This window comes from Gordionus sp. m RMFG-2023, chromosome 2, assembly GCF_954871325.1.
Source record: "Gordionus sp. m RMFG-2023 chromosome 2, tfGorSpeb1-WG-v2, whole genome shotgun sequence".
NCBI lineage: Eukaryota > Metazoa > Nematomorpha > Gordioida > Chordodea > Parachordodidae > Gordionus > Gordionus sp. m RMFG-2023.
This window is the reverse complement of record NC_088776.1, coordinates 25,513,494-25,529,195: the sequence shown is the minus strand read 5'-3', so window position 1 is coordinate 25,529,195 and position 15,702 is coordinate 25,513,494. Positions and strand designations below refer to the sequence as shown.

The window sequence follows — 15,702 nt, the reverse complement described above, 5'->3', positions numbered from 1 at the left end:
ATTTGTATCGAGGTCTTAATCTAAATATTCTTGTTACACCTTTTTTTCCGTTTTCCATCTACCAGCAAGGCTTCTACATTTTTCCCCCGATATTTCCTCACTTTTTAAAAAGTAATTCTTTATATACCTCAATCTATAAAAATGATCATTTCCATTATTTTTCAAGCCATAATAAGATTAGTTTTATTTTTAAGGGGCCGACTTGATGATTTTTCTTATAATCTTCGCCGATGTCTAGGATCAATGCGCGGCAAATAAAACTTGTGACAAAAATTATTATAAATATATATTATATTTATTATTAAAACATTATTTATTTTTATCGATTTTTAAAATAAAATATAAAATTTATTTTTATTATTAAAAAATTCTTTAAATTTTTCGTTGTGAAACTTAATTAAATCTTTTATAGATCCATTTAAAATGATTTTATAAATATTCACATCATATTAATGTCTATGTAACACAAGTTATTAGGTATGTAATTCTATAAATTCTTTTTTGAAAAACCACTTTTTATTCGATAAAACAAATTTTATTATTTTTATATTACAAAATTACCTAAGTTACCCACTAATATTGAAAGACGTTTATTTATTTTTTCTAAAAAAGTTTAGTATTTATATAATTTTTAATTGTCATTTGAAGCTGGAAAATTTCGCCTAATACTCACACCCGCCTGAGTTTGAACATTCTGATATTAGTGGATTATTTTAAAACTCTAAGTTATTAAACCCCTGATGATTGGAAGTTTTACTCGAAAAGGGTAGTAGGATATTGATTATCATTGATGCTTATTTGCGAATATTAGCAAAATTAGTCTCAATTGTTATTTTTACAATTTATTTAACAATTTATAAAAGTCGTCGCAACTATATTCTCCTTTTTGTTATATGAATGTTGAAATCATTTTTAATTTAACTCTAGTAGAATACAAAAAATTTAAGTTTTATAAATTAATCCTTTTTTTAATCTTATATTAATTAATAACGACAATATTATTGCATCAAATTAACATTGGTTATAATAATAATAATATTATGAAATTTGAGCTTTTTATAATTACCCTTGAAACTTTTAATTTTATAAAAGCACTCCAATTTTCTCCTTTAATCGTTATTATCAAATTGTATTATATGATTTTTATTAGATCCAAAATAAAATAAGGAAGTTGATTTAAAACATTATATCTAGAGTATATATATTCTTTTATTCTCGAGAATAATCCATTAACTAAGATACTTAAATATTTATCATTTAATTTAGTTAATTTTTATTTTCTAAATAAAAATAAGAGAAAATTAATCGGAAAAAAATATTATAAAAAAGGATCAAAATAATTGAAAAATTAAATTTATAGGCTATAAATTTCATGAACCTGATAAAGATAGTACTCTTAGGAGCTCCGGGTGTAGGAAAAAGTGCGTTGGTCGAAAGGTTTACGTCAGGGGAATTTACAGGGGTCTACAAACCAACTCTTTGCAAAGAGACTTATTACGTTACAATGATAGTCAATGATAGGGCTTACCACTTGCGCATAAACGACCTACCCTCCATTCCCAATTTTCCCAGTGATTCTTTGGATGAATGGACACATTACCGGCACTACGGTCTATTGACTGCTGACGCCTATCTCATGGTCTTTGATATTAACTCCTTAGATACCTTTAGATATATCAGATCTGTAAGGGACAAAATAGTCCGTGTACGAGCAAATTTGGGAAAATCATTCAATCAATTGGGCGATCATCGGGAACTTAACAATCTAGCTCAAAATCTAACCCTCACTTATAAACCCAATAATAGTAAGTGTTTCAAAGACGTTCTCAAAACTTCACACACTGCGCCTAAATATGCTGGAATGGACATAAATAGAGTATCTTCGTCCTCCTTTCTGGTGCCAAATATTTTAAATTCATCAGGAACCACTTGCAGTCATTCTTTTACCCTTCCTGAAGATATAAATAGTCATCAAAAAGCTCTGGAATATTCTAATAGTTCTCTGAAATCCTCAGGTTTAAAAAGTTCTAGAAAATGGTTTTTTAATGATCATCACTTGAAAAATAATATTTTAATCGGAAAAAAATCGAAGTCAATAAAACCATATAAAAAATCTTTCGAGTTACTTAATTTAAAGGATATTCAAGTGGAAAACGATAAAACAAATTTAAGTCATAAGAAGTTAACTCGTATAAAAAGAAACAAACAACAAAATGCTGATAAAGTTAACGAAATACCTCCCAGAAATAATACGTTGTCGCCTATATATTCACCATCCATAAATGTGCTGCATGATAATATTGAAGGTATAAATAATGAAGCAACATTTAATATTGACGATATAAAAAATTTAGCGAAGCCTTGTTCCGAAAGTTATAATATTCTCATTCCAAAATCTAATAACAATTGTTTAAATTATAAATCTAACGCAAAAAGTAATGCATTAACCCTATTCTCTTCAAACTTAAATCTAAATGATAACAATTTGTCATTTTCTTCCAAAAAGTTTTCCAATATTTTGAATTTAGGAAACGTCAACACTCAGAATAATAATGCAAATTCAAATCATGTGCAAGTAAATCGAAATTTCTCTATAACATCTCATTCTTCCAAATATCATTGCAACAAATTTGCCATAGTTATAGTGGCAAATAAAACTGATTTGCTCACTGAGGATATCTCAAAAACACAGTCTCAAGGTTCTCCCACTTATAAAAAACAGGATTTTCAATTTGATCATGAAAGAGGCCAAGATGTTCCTACAGCCATTTTGACACCTTTAAAACATTTCTATGTGGTACCTTTAGTCAAACCTGTTTTAGACCTTCAAAGGTCGAAGGACAAACATGACGAAGTTTCAAATATGATTCAAAAGGACTATTTGGATCAATATACAATCGGGAATTTTGGTCATTCAGCCAACATCACCAAACAGCGTAAAGCTGCCAGAAAAGCGGTTGCACATTTAGTTAGGAAAACATGGAAATATTCTTATGTTGAACAATGTTCAGCTAAGAAAGACTGGCAAATTTCGGCCATCTTTGCTGAAATATTGAAATCTGTGATTAAAGTTGGAGCAGCCGGGGCACCTGATATTGCCACCGATCCAACTGATATCTTATTGTTAACCACTCCATCTCTCCCTAACGCTCTCTCTCCAACTGTCGCTAATATAGGTACATTGAACTTTTTAACATTCAATATAATTTTTATAGACAATATTAGAGAAAAATTGTATAAATTTTTATATTAAGAAATTATGAATCGGAATATAAACATCTTCGATTTGATAATGCAAATGAGCTTTTAACCTCTATAAAAAGATATAAGGCGCCGGGGTAGGATGGTAAATATTTTGCTATTTTGTGACAAAATTTTTATGTTTATGATTACAAAATCAGAATTTATTATCGATGGTAATGTAGGCCTTAATTGGAAATTATAGCATTTTACTCCATTCCCCAGGGTTGGGCAAAAAATTTATAAATCGCTTTACGGTGTAGATAACATTACATTACATAACTCTCTTGTGCTACTTTTATCTTGAAAATGTAACGAAGAGTTTTGTAACCTGATTTGTGTGTGTAACATAACTTAACCATTTTTCGTTAGTTAAAAAAAGTACATTAATATTTAAGATAATATTTTAAATAAAAATAAATGAAATAGGAGTCCAATGGAAAGATTTTAATATAATTTTATCTTTAAATAGACTTGAAAATAGGTGTGATCAAATATTTAGCTTCAACTTGTCAGAAGCAGAGTTGTTAAAGTAGCGCGCTATCTTTTTTGGTAGCGATAGCTAATTGCATGCTACTTTTTCCCAAATTATTAATAAAAATATAATGAATATAACTTATAAGTATGAAAATTTAAATATAATATAATTAATTATAATTTTTATGATTTATTACTTATTTTGAAATTGAAATTAATATTTTCAATTTGTATTATAAACCTAAATCATCTCATCTGGTGTAAATTATTCAAAATGTCTTCGAAAATGAATATCGAAATCGATGTAAATGAGTCAGACAATTATAATATTAATGAAGTGGAAGGTACCTTGGAAGAAATGTTCTTGATAACAATAATACACATTTCCATTTCCCAAAATATTTTCAAATTAATGTAAAAACAAAAGTTGGCTACAAATTTATTTGTTTAAAATGTAAAAAAAAATATATCCTCAAATAAATCTAGTGGCTATAACTTCAAAAAAGACCTAAGGTAATTGTCATTTTTGAATTATAATAGTATTTATTTTATAAAAATGTTCATGCCAAAAAACATCGTAATAATTTTAATTTAGGGGAAACTACATCCAAAATCAATTCAATTCAAGCTAAATTGATTAATAATATTGCACATGCCAATTTCTCAGATATTGGCTGATATAGTTATTGACGATTTTGTAATTGATACAACTCACCCACTGTCCTTGGTTGATAATCCATCATTGATCATGATGATTTAAGCTCTATTCCCTGGTACAACAATTTTATGTCACCAGACACTAGATTGAGATAGCAGATAACTTTGAAGTGATGAAAGATGTTCTAATAACAGAGTTGTCAGAGATATCCTATATATGTACCACGGCAGGTATTTGGACACAACAGAAGGTAACTTATTTACATTTATAAATTGATCTGATATTAATATTTTTAGAGCTTATTTGAGAATCACAGGTCATTGGCTAGACCCTAAGACTTTAAAAAGGAGATCTGTAGCATTAGCTGTCTCAAAAGGATATAGGATGCCAGACATAGGATGTACTTGCAAATAAATTTTATCATTCATCCCAATTTTAAATTAAACTGGTCATATATCATTTCGATGATGCTAAAGATCAACGTGATAGGCTCATGGTAAAGCTGAATAGTCTCATACCAAACAGATGCCCTAGTTACAACCATAAAAACGACTTTCACTGATAATATTTTTGAAATAAAGGATACTACAATAATAGAGACACGTTTAATAAATCTAAAAATACTCAAATGAGTATTTTATAATTTCTTATATTAAAAATATGTATATAAAATTAAATACTGCCTTGCCCTCAAGTGCTAGTGTATGAGAGACTATTTAGTTAGGCGAAACTTATACTTTCTAATTGTCGCTCTAGACTTGGGAATGATAGTGTATAAATAATTTTTATATTAAAATGCAGCAAAATAAATAAAAAAATGAATATTACCATGATGAATAATGAATAGATATTTTTATTACAATATAGTCTTTTAACATAAATTTTTTTATTATCAAAACTAACTATATTTAAATATTTATAAATGTTGATTTTTATGTATTATATACTATACAATTTTATATTATAAGCAAAAAATAAAACAAATTTATTTCTAATTTTTTTTTATAAAAAGTTGTCTAAATAGTAGCCAAAGCTACTTTTAAAAAATAGTAGTTAAAAAATAGTAGCTTAGCGCGCTACTTTTTATATGGGTAGCGATAGCAATAGCGCGCTACTTTTAAAAGTAGGGTTTAACAACTCTGGTCAGAAGCTAGTATAGCGTTCTTAGCTCCATCTGTTTAATATATTACGCTGTAGATTATTATCTTCGATAAAAAAAATACAATACCCTTTAATGTAAGCTGCAGTAACTTTGAAGGTAAGATCTCCTATACCGAATTTTAGGTTTAGCCCCCAAGATAACCCGGTAAAAGTAATTTCTTTTCTATTTCCTTGGTGTTGAAGCAATTAGAATGACGTTAAAATTTAAGTAATCTCATATCTTACTACTCATCCTTTGAAATAGATATACGGTAACTCACTGAATCACGGGGAAATTTTTAATATTATTTTTTTTTTATTTATTTATTTTTAATTTTTTTTTAATATATTTATTTTTTTTTAATATTTTTTTAAAAAAAATAATAAATATAAGATCGTCTGGATTTTGGTAGAAATTTTTTGATTTAATAATAATTCAAAGTTGATTACACAAATCTTAAAATTTAATATTTTTTCAAGTTTATAATAATCTTAATGAAAATTGATATGATCATTACTAGGTCAAGAAACTTTATAGACCATACCGACCCATACTCAACGTATTGAGCGTTTTTAGAGGGATCTTAAGGTAAGCATCCCCAGAAATGGAAGAAAATCTTCCTTTCATTTATATATATGTAAATATTCCTATTTTCGTAATATTAGAAATATGTCAAATTTGAATAAATTAATTATATTTTTAAAATATAAATTTATATAGAACTATTTTTGTTTTTCCTTAAAAATATATATCTATATTATCATTGTTTATTTTTATAGTCAAAACAATAGATTCTTTATTATAAAATTGTTTCCTATATATAGTCTTTTATAATTATGTCATTTAACTACTACTAATATGCAATTACATTGACCTTCATAAGATAATATAAAATGTAAGAAATATATAATTCAAATAGCGTAACCTTTTAAAATATATATAAACATTCAAATATTTTTGTTGGCTTTCGTTCCCTTGTTGGATAACGCGGTTGCCTTCCTTTTTGACTTGGTTCAATTGGTATTATTGATTTGGTTTCGTCTGGTTCTTCCCTTATTCGTAGTTGATCTGCGTGTTTTCGTACTATTTTATCTTTTTCTTCTACGTTATACGAGAATTTTGCTTGTTGATTTATTCTTTTTCCTTCATGCCATCCTTTTTCAAGTGGATTTTTTATCCAAACTAATTCTTTTCCAAAATCTATGTATGCCTTTGTTTAACTGATCGTGTTTTACTACAGAGGTTTCTAATTTTTCAGTAATTGATGGTTTCACCCAGTCTAATAAAGTATTTAGTCTTCTCCCCATAAATAGTTTGGCAGGTATTCGGCCCGTTGAGGAATGTTCGGAATTTCTATATGTAACTAATACTTCATTAAGGCATTTTTCCCCATCATTTGATTGTTCTCTATTAGCAAAGTACTGATTTTTTATAGTTTGTATGCATCTTTCAACTAATCCGTTACTTCTCGGATGGTATGGTGTAGTTTTTATGTGTTGTATATTCTTATTTTTGCACCATTTGTAAAATTCATTTGATATGAATTGTGGACCATTGTCTGTGACAATTTGACGTGGAACACCATATTGTGTTAGCCATTTTTCTAATCTATTTATTAAATTTTTACTTGTGGTATCTTTGATTCTATCGATCTCTATCCATTTTGAATATGCATCGATTCCTACCAGCCAATAAAATCCGTCTAGTGGTCCGGCAAAATCTAAATGTACCCTTTCCCAGGGTTGTGCTGGCGGATTCCATGGGTATACGACAACTTCTGGTATATCTCTGCGATGTTTTTGACACCCGATACAGCGGTTGACTAATTTTTCGACATCTTTATCTAATTTTTCCCACCATATATAATGTCTCATAATGGATTTCATCGATGTAATACCAAGATGACCTGTATGTAATATCTGTAAAACTCGTTTTTGTAGTGAATATGGAATTATTAAGCGACCATTCCAAAATAGGATACCGTCATCATTTTCTATTTCATTTATTCTTGTTCTAAAAGCTTGTAATTCTGGTGCTTGATTTTGTATTTTTATACCATTTAATAATATTTTTACTCTTCTTAAAATTGGATCTTTCGCAGTTTCATCTCTAAGTTCTTTTCTTGATAAAGTTAATGTGTCATAAGTAAGATTTCGAATATATTTCACTGTTTTATTTTCACTTGTTATTTTATTATCATTTTTCTCTATTGGGTTTCGCGATAAAGCATCTGCAATTATATTAGTTGCGCCATTCTTATACATTATTTCATAATCATATGCTGATAATTTATAAGCCCAACGTAACAATCTTTGGTTTGTTAAAGCGTTTAAATCTCTGTTATCCCCATATATTTTTATTAAAGGTTTATTTCGTATTTTAAATTTTCGTCCATACAAATAGTTATGAAATTTTTCTACGCCGTTTACTATAGCTTTGGCTTCTTTGTCGATTGTTGAATAATTCTTTTCAGCATCTTGTAAAGTTCTCGATTTGTAAGCTATATAGTATTCATTACCATTATCATATTTTTGCAGGAGTACAGCTCCAAATCCTTGGTTTGATGCATCTGTTTCTAGTATTAACTCAAGATCCGGTTTATAAAATTGTATAGTATTGTGTTCTGTTACTATTCCTTTTGCTTTTTCAAATAATGCATCATCTTTTTTAGTCCAATTCCATTTAACATTTTTACTAGTTTTATTATTTAATTGGCTATGATTCCATGTAAGTTTGGTATGAACCGTGTATAATAGTTTAATATACCTAAAAATGATTTTATGTCATGTCTATCTTTTGGCGTTGGATATTTTTGTATTGCTATTATTTTATTTTTATCCAGGTGTATTCCAGTATCCTAAATATGATACTTTTTCTTTCATAAAATTTATTTTGCTTGTTTTGACTTTTAATCCCGCATTTTGTAATTTTTTAAGGACATGTTTTATATTCTCAATAGTTCAGTATCATTATTTCCTGTGATTATAATATCATCTAAATAAACTGCTGTATCTTTACAATCAGCCAGTAAATCGTCCATATATCGTTGAAATATTATTGGTGCTGTAGCTATACCAAAAGGTAATCGTAAATAGCGGTAGTATCCATTTGGTGTTACCAATGTTAATAATTCTTGCGATTCATCGTCAATGCTCATTTGTAGGTATGCATCTTTGAGATCTAATGTTGTATATTTATTTCCATTCGCTATTTTTGCTATTAATTCTTCAAACGTTGGTAGAATGTGATAGTCTTTTAGTAGAAATTTATTTAACGGTACTTTAAAATCTCCACATAATCGTAGTTCGCTTGAAGTTTTACGTACCACTACCATTGGAGTACTCCAGGTTACTCTTGTTGTTGATGGATCTATTTTCTTGATTATATTATTTTTTCCCAAACGCTTCAGTTCATTTTCGATTTCTACTTTTAAAGGCAACGGTCTGGCAGTGCAATTGGTTTTGTATTTTCTTCCAATTGTAGTTTTACTGGTTCGACATTTTTTATTAATCCTAATTTATTATCAAACACCGTAGCAAATTCTTTATTTATATAGTTTGTCAATATTTACGTTACCTATCATTGTATTTATATCTATTGTTGATCATATTGATTTTTACATTTTTTGGTAACGCTTAATCAAATTCGATAATCCATGGAAATTATAATAGAGCTGCATCATTTGTTTGTGTGACTAATAATGGAAGCCATTTTATGTTATTATTTAATTGTACTTTTAAATCAGCTTCGCCCATAATTTCTATTCTATTATTTCCATATGTAGTTGAGCCCTTCTAAGTTTTGGCCTTCCGATTTTATTCCATATTATTTCATTAATAATGGTTACTGCCGAGCCAGTATCATATTCCATTTTAATTTTTTGGTTGTTTATTAATACCTCAATTGTTGGATGTTGCCCATATTTGTATATTTTTCTTATTGAGACATCCGAATCGTCTTCTTTATTATTGTAATTTGTTCCGTAAATCTTTTCTTTAGCTTTACAACATACGGCGAAGTGGTTTGGTTTCCTACATTTACTGCACAATTTTCCGTAGGCGGGACAATTTCTAATAGCATGAAACCGATCACAGAAATAGCATGGTTTTCTCCAATTACTATTATTATTGGTATGGTAGTTATTATACCCGGGCACTAGTTCTCTTTTTACATATGCTTTATTATCATTTTAGGTGCCGTTTATCATTATCATAATTATTATACTGCCGATTATTTTTATCATGTTGATTTATCCGATTATTATTATCATGTTTATTCGGCTCTTTGATTTTATATACCATTTTAGCAGTATTAAGTCGGCTCATTCCATCGCTAAAGCCAATTCTACCACTTTGTTTAAGCTTAACGGTTGGTCTTCGTCTTTAGTATCTGGATATCTTAATCGTAGTTCTTTATCCAGTTGTGACATCTTTAGTCCGGTGATTAATTGATCTCGAATTCTCAGTTCTACATTGTCTTCAAATTCGCATCTTCGGGCTAGCTCCTTTATATTTTTTAAATAGCTCATTACGGATTCAGTAGCCCCGCGAGTTAATCTAATGAAATCAATTCTTGATGCCAAATAGTTCTTTCATCTTTATATAGTTGTTTTGCTATTTTATATATGTCAATCCATCCTACCTCCTCTATATTCCTAGGATAGAGTAATTTTTTGATATCAGTTATAATGTTTCCATAAGCTATAAATAATTTTTTTAAAGTGGCTTCAGTTTGAGGAATATTTTTCACATTTAGTATATATTAGATATAATCAACGTAGTCCTCGATAGAACAATCTTCCTTTTTAAAGTCCTGGAGAATAATTTTATCCATAATTTCTAAATATATATAATAATTTTTTTTTAAACAGAAATTTTTTTTATAATTCTATATATTATTAAACTTGACCGAAGAGCGAAAACCGCGCGACTTAAATTTTTTTTTTATCTCGTCGCCATTTTTTATAGTCAAAACAATAGATTCTTTATTATAAAATTGTTTCCTATATATAGTCTTTTATAATTATGTCATTTAACTACTACTAATATGCAATTACATTGACCTCCATAAGATAATATAAAATGTAAGAAATATATAATTCAAATAGAGTAACCTTTTAAAATATATATAAACATTCAAATATAACAATTATGTTTATTCAAATAAATTGATTAATTATCTAGTATTTGATTTAATAGTAAATTGTAATAATTATGAAAATTTTCACAAATAAAATACTCCGTTTTTTTAAATTCTTAAATATACTCTGTTTTTTTGAATTCTTAAATATAATCCGTTTTTTTTAATTATTAAATATACTCCGTTTTTTTAAATTCTTAAATATACTTCGTTTGTTAAAATTTTTAAATACAGTCCTTTTTTTAAATTTTTAAATACTTTTTTATTGTAAAAATACACCAAAATTCAATTTGAATATACTCAATTTTTAAACTTTAAAATTTACTCCGTTTTTATTGTAAAATTACACCAAGAAAATATTCAAACGATCTTATATTTATTATTTTTTATAAAAATAATTTGTTTTTTAATATTTAAAAAAATATTATAAAAAAATAAATAAATATATTAAAAATTTCCCCGTGATTCAGTGAGTTTACCCAATATACCTGTAAATATCCAAAATCAAAGAAATGTAATATTCTCATTTGCAAATTAAATTAACGATCAGGAAACAATAATGATGTTTTATTTGATAAATTAGTCTATTATCAAATGCTTAAAATAACAATCTTTTTAATTGTTATTATAATAAATTAAACGATAAGATATTAATAAACTAGTTTCCATTATTTTAGACTTTATAGAGAAATAAATCAATAAATTTTCATATTTTCAATTAGAGATTTTGTAACATTAACACGTTTTAAACAACGGAACGTAACTTTACTAGGAGGCAATGGTAATTTAACCGTTATTCATCATTATATATTATAATATTTAAACTCGAATTCCAAAATAATTTTATTCAGGTCGGGCTGGAAAAATTTGTGCTTTGGGAGGGTTTGTACAGAGAAATTTTTTTATTCAAGAAGTCTTATTCGGGCCGCAAAAAAATACTTTGTAGGACTCTACTCACTACATAAAGCATATGGAAAAAAATAAAATAATAATTAATTAAAATAAATGGAACTAATCAGTATCTTCCGAAGGTGAAGACCACGAATCTTTAAATATAAATAACAGAGAATCTTGATACTATTTTTTTAAGTCCAGTAAAAAAAGAAGCTCACAGGGTTCTTTTGGTGTTTATGATTTTTTTTTTCCTTTTTAAGTAGCAAAGAAAATCTATAATTGCAATAATATATTCCCTTAATTAGTAATAACCTGCTATGATATTTAGAATTTAACACTTATTTAATATATTTTTAGCTTAAGAGTTGTTTTTTAATAACTTCACACATATTTTATGAGCAGAACATTTATTTTAAAATTTTCCATTTTACCCCATGATGCTTAATCTCTAAATCACTAGAATAAATGATTCTAGCACATCTTCCACTTATGATTGAACCCCGGAACATATTTAATATAATACTCCAAGAATCTATTATATGAATTATGAAAAACTGAATAATTAATTTTTCTTACTAGCAAATGATCAAATTAAAAAGGTATAGACTAAAATGAGTTGTTGGATAAGATTAGCCAAATGTGATTTGCCAACTTATAAATAAATTAATGCTGGAATTTACATTTTATTTCAAAAGTTTAACTTTTTTACCCAGATTAACATCCACTGTGTAATTTAAATTTAGGCAAATAAGGAAAATCAATTGGTATTACATATTATTATTTAAATTTTTCATTTATATATACTATAAAGGTAATAAAGAATTGAATTTTAACTCTTTAAAGTTTATGTGTAAAGTCAAATCCCCAAGATTTAATTCATTAACATCATTAGGTCATCGGTTGAACAAGGCTTCTTTTGTTGGATAAAAAGAATAATGATAATTCATCATCCTTGTAAACATTGAAATATATTATATCCATTTATATGAGTATTAATATTATATATTTAATTTATAATATTTTATAAAATATACACAAAAATGAAAATACAAGTTATATAAATATATTTTATGAAAGCTAAATTGGATATCATTTTATTTTTTTTGGAATATTATACATATATGTAGAAAGCTACCACCTCCCTCCTCCCATGATACAGGTACAAAGTATTAATTAAATAAAATTCGAAATAAGATATATTTTCAATATTGTCCTCCTATTTGTAAAAAAAAGAGATAAACGTATGAATATAATTTCAACTTCATTAGTAAATCAATAATAACGTTAAGGTTAGAAATATCATTTGCAATAATATTAAATAATATATTTTTATTTTATAACTTGATTTTTAAACTCATTCTCTAATATTTAAGTTTTTTTTTTATATAAAAGATATCATTAAAATATAACCTATAATTAGTAGAATAAATAAGATATAGAAATTATTAATACAATCGGAAAATTAACCCATCATTAAACAAATTTATAATAGGTCATATCTAGGAATTTTTTTTTAGATGCGGTTGAGTCAGGTTTGGAAATTTCTTGTTATTTGAATTTAATCAGCCACGATTATATTATTTTACACTTTTGTTCATTTTATATTATTTCTTATACATATATATTAAAAAATAAAATTCGGGTAATTTTTTTAAAATCTTCTGATTTTCAAATTGAATTGGTAGGGATTATGGAATTAATTTCATATACGGGTTGGGTTCGGTCAGAAATTTTTGTTTAAAAAAATTTTCAAGTTGAGATAAAGCTTTTCTTCTAGCGAGTCAAGTCAGGTTGGTCGAAATAATTTGTCTTTGGAGGTCTCTAGTCATTAGCGTATTAAAAACCTAAAAATAAATTATGACCAATAATGGATTGTATACAGTAAATTAATATATAATATAATATAAATTGGTTTCGAGTTATATGTGACGTCGTAAGAGAGGAAAAAAACTAGTGTTCAGCAAACCGAGATTAAATTTATGTCCCCTTAAGATACTGACTAAAAAGTTTCATTGACTATGCCTGAAACTAATTTAGCGATACCAATGGTTATATATTAAATTGATATAAATCAGTGGCGTCGCTAGCTCTTTTCAACTTGAAGAGCACAATTTTTAAAACTGTCCTAAATTAGCAAATAAGAGTTAATTAATTGCAAAAAATTATATCTAAAAAATAAATTTTTAGGGAACCTTATATATTTTCAGGATAGCTTGGTCCTCTTCTTATAACGATCACTGATATAAATGCCTTTTTTCATTATATTTGATGGGAAAAGGTCTATGTTTAATAATACAATTAATAATTTTTTTAGCTTGTGATCACATAATGAACTTATTTTAGAAATCTTCATTAAATGTGTCATTTTGGTTAACTCCGATTTTTTATTTATAATCTTGAGTTAGTATAATATATTAAATATAGAAGAATTTATCATAGTTATAGTTTAAGATTATTATATTGATCGGTATCTTCGTTTAAATAATCAATATTAATAAATAATATATATTATAAAGTTAATAATATGGTAACATAATAAATAACATTATCTACATATTATTTTAATGTTCAAGTAATTATTATAATCCAGGAAACTGGAAAGTAACCTTTCGGAACATTGGGAACGGAATTCTTAATATATTTATGGAATATGAATGGAACCCCAAAACATTTCCTGAATGTTCCGAAAAATAATATGAAAATTTTAATTTAATTATAGTCATAAATATTCATTTTGCATTTTTTAATTGCATTTTACTTCACAAAACAATATTATTAGTATTATATTATATCTATCTATTTATATGTGATTATGATTATAAAACTTTTTTTCAAATCAAATTTAGAATATTTTATCTTATGTTATAAAACTAATAATGAATGTTTTAATTTTCTTTAAACAATTCTGTTACCAAGTTGGTTTTGAAGGATTTTTTTAATAGATTTATAATAACATGCCGTAGGAATATAAATATTAATCTTTTAGAGAATATATCATTTATTAAATCTTAGATGTAATAATTTTTGTATTACACAAATGAATGAATAAAATTAGTAATTTTTTTAGGGAACCCATTCTGGAACCTGAAGAAACTTGGAACGAAACGAGAATGGAATATATTTTTTTGGACAAAATGGGAATGGAACAGGAATTAAACAGGACCGCTATACCTTTGGTTCTGGTCCGTTATAATTATATTTTATGAATTTTTGTGGAATGTGATTAAATGAATTAAGGAACAAGTGTTTTATTTTATTAGATATAGTAAAGAATCAAACTTAAATTAATTATTGGACCTACCAAATAAACTGAATTAGATTTATTTAAAACATAATACCTTTCCTTTATAATCCCTATAATTTATAGAGACATTTTGTTACTCTGAAAAAGTAACAATGTTAAATTTTGACCTGTGCTGTAAAAAATAATAACGGAGTTACGCTTATATACCTTTTTTTAATGTAACGCGATTATTTCGTTACTATGTATACAAATAATAAAATTAAAAATAGAAATATTTGTACTTAAAAAATTGTATTGCTAATTGGTAAAGCAATTAACAATAATCAATCAAAATTTAATTATATAATATTTTTTTTTAAATAATTTTCAGAAACATTCTTTTTTATATACATAAATCTATTTTTTTATTAAATAAAAAATTGAGATTAAATATCAAATATTTTATAATTCTAATATTATTGGGAAAAAATATATTTACTAGTTTATTACAACTCCAGGGTGGCCTAATGGGTTAGATGTATGCTTAGAAACAGAAGGACGAAGAAGGACACAGGTTCAATCCTGGTAAGGAGCATAAAAACTTTCAAGTTTTTCTTCGATGACTGATGTTAAAGACATATGGTAAGATGAATTTCGGAGCTTAGAGATGACGCCCCGGTCACCGACAGGCCTGGACAGCCAGGTGCTAAGGATACCTGCCCAATAAACAAAATGAAGGAAACAAATGCAAATATGAATATGATAGCTAGGGCGTTCCCTCCAAGCGACGGTCAGGGTGTAGACCTCAGTGGCGTAGCTACGGGGGTGGTTTTCGGGTTTGGACCCCTCCCAGAGCAAATTTTTTAGATTATACGTTCAAAAGACTTAAAATTGACTTTATATCAAATAAATACCATTAATATTTATATT

General features: G+C 26.8%; 1 protein-coding gene across 1 annotated transcript; it reads left to right on the top strand.

Moving 5' to 3' along the window:
• Positions 1-397: 397 nt before the first annotated feature.
• On the top strand, positions 398-12,476 carry LOC135924212 (putative uncharacterized protein DDB_G0282133). The gene is made up of 3 exons (XM_065459259.1): positions 398-477; positions 1,361-3,176; positions 12,361-12,476. Exons 2-3 carry the CDS (start codon positions 1,373-1,375, stop codon positions 12,474-12,476), a joined length of 1,920 nt encoding a protein of 639 aa, XP_065315331.1. The 5' UTR covers positions 398-477; positions 1,361-1,372.
• The last annotated feature ends 3,226 nt before the right edge of the window (positions 12,477-15,702 follow it).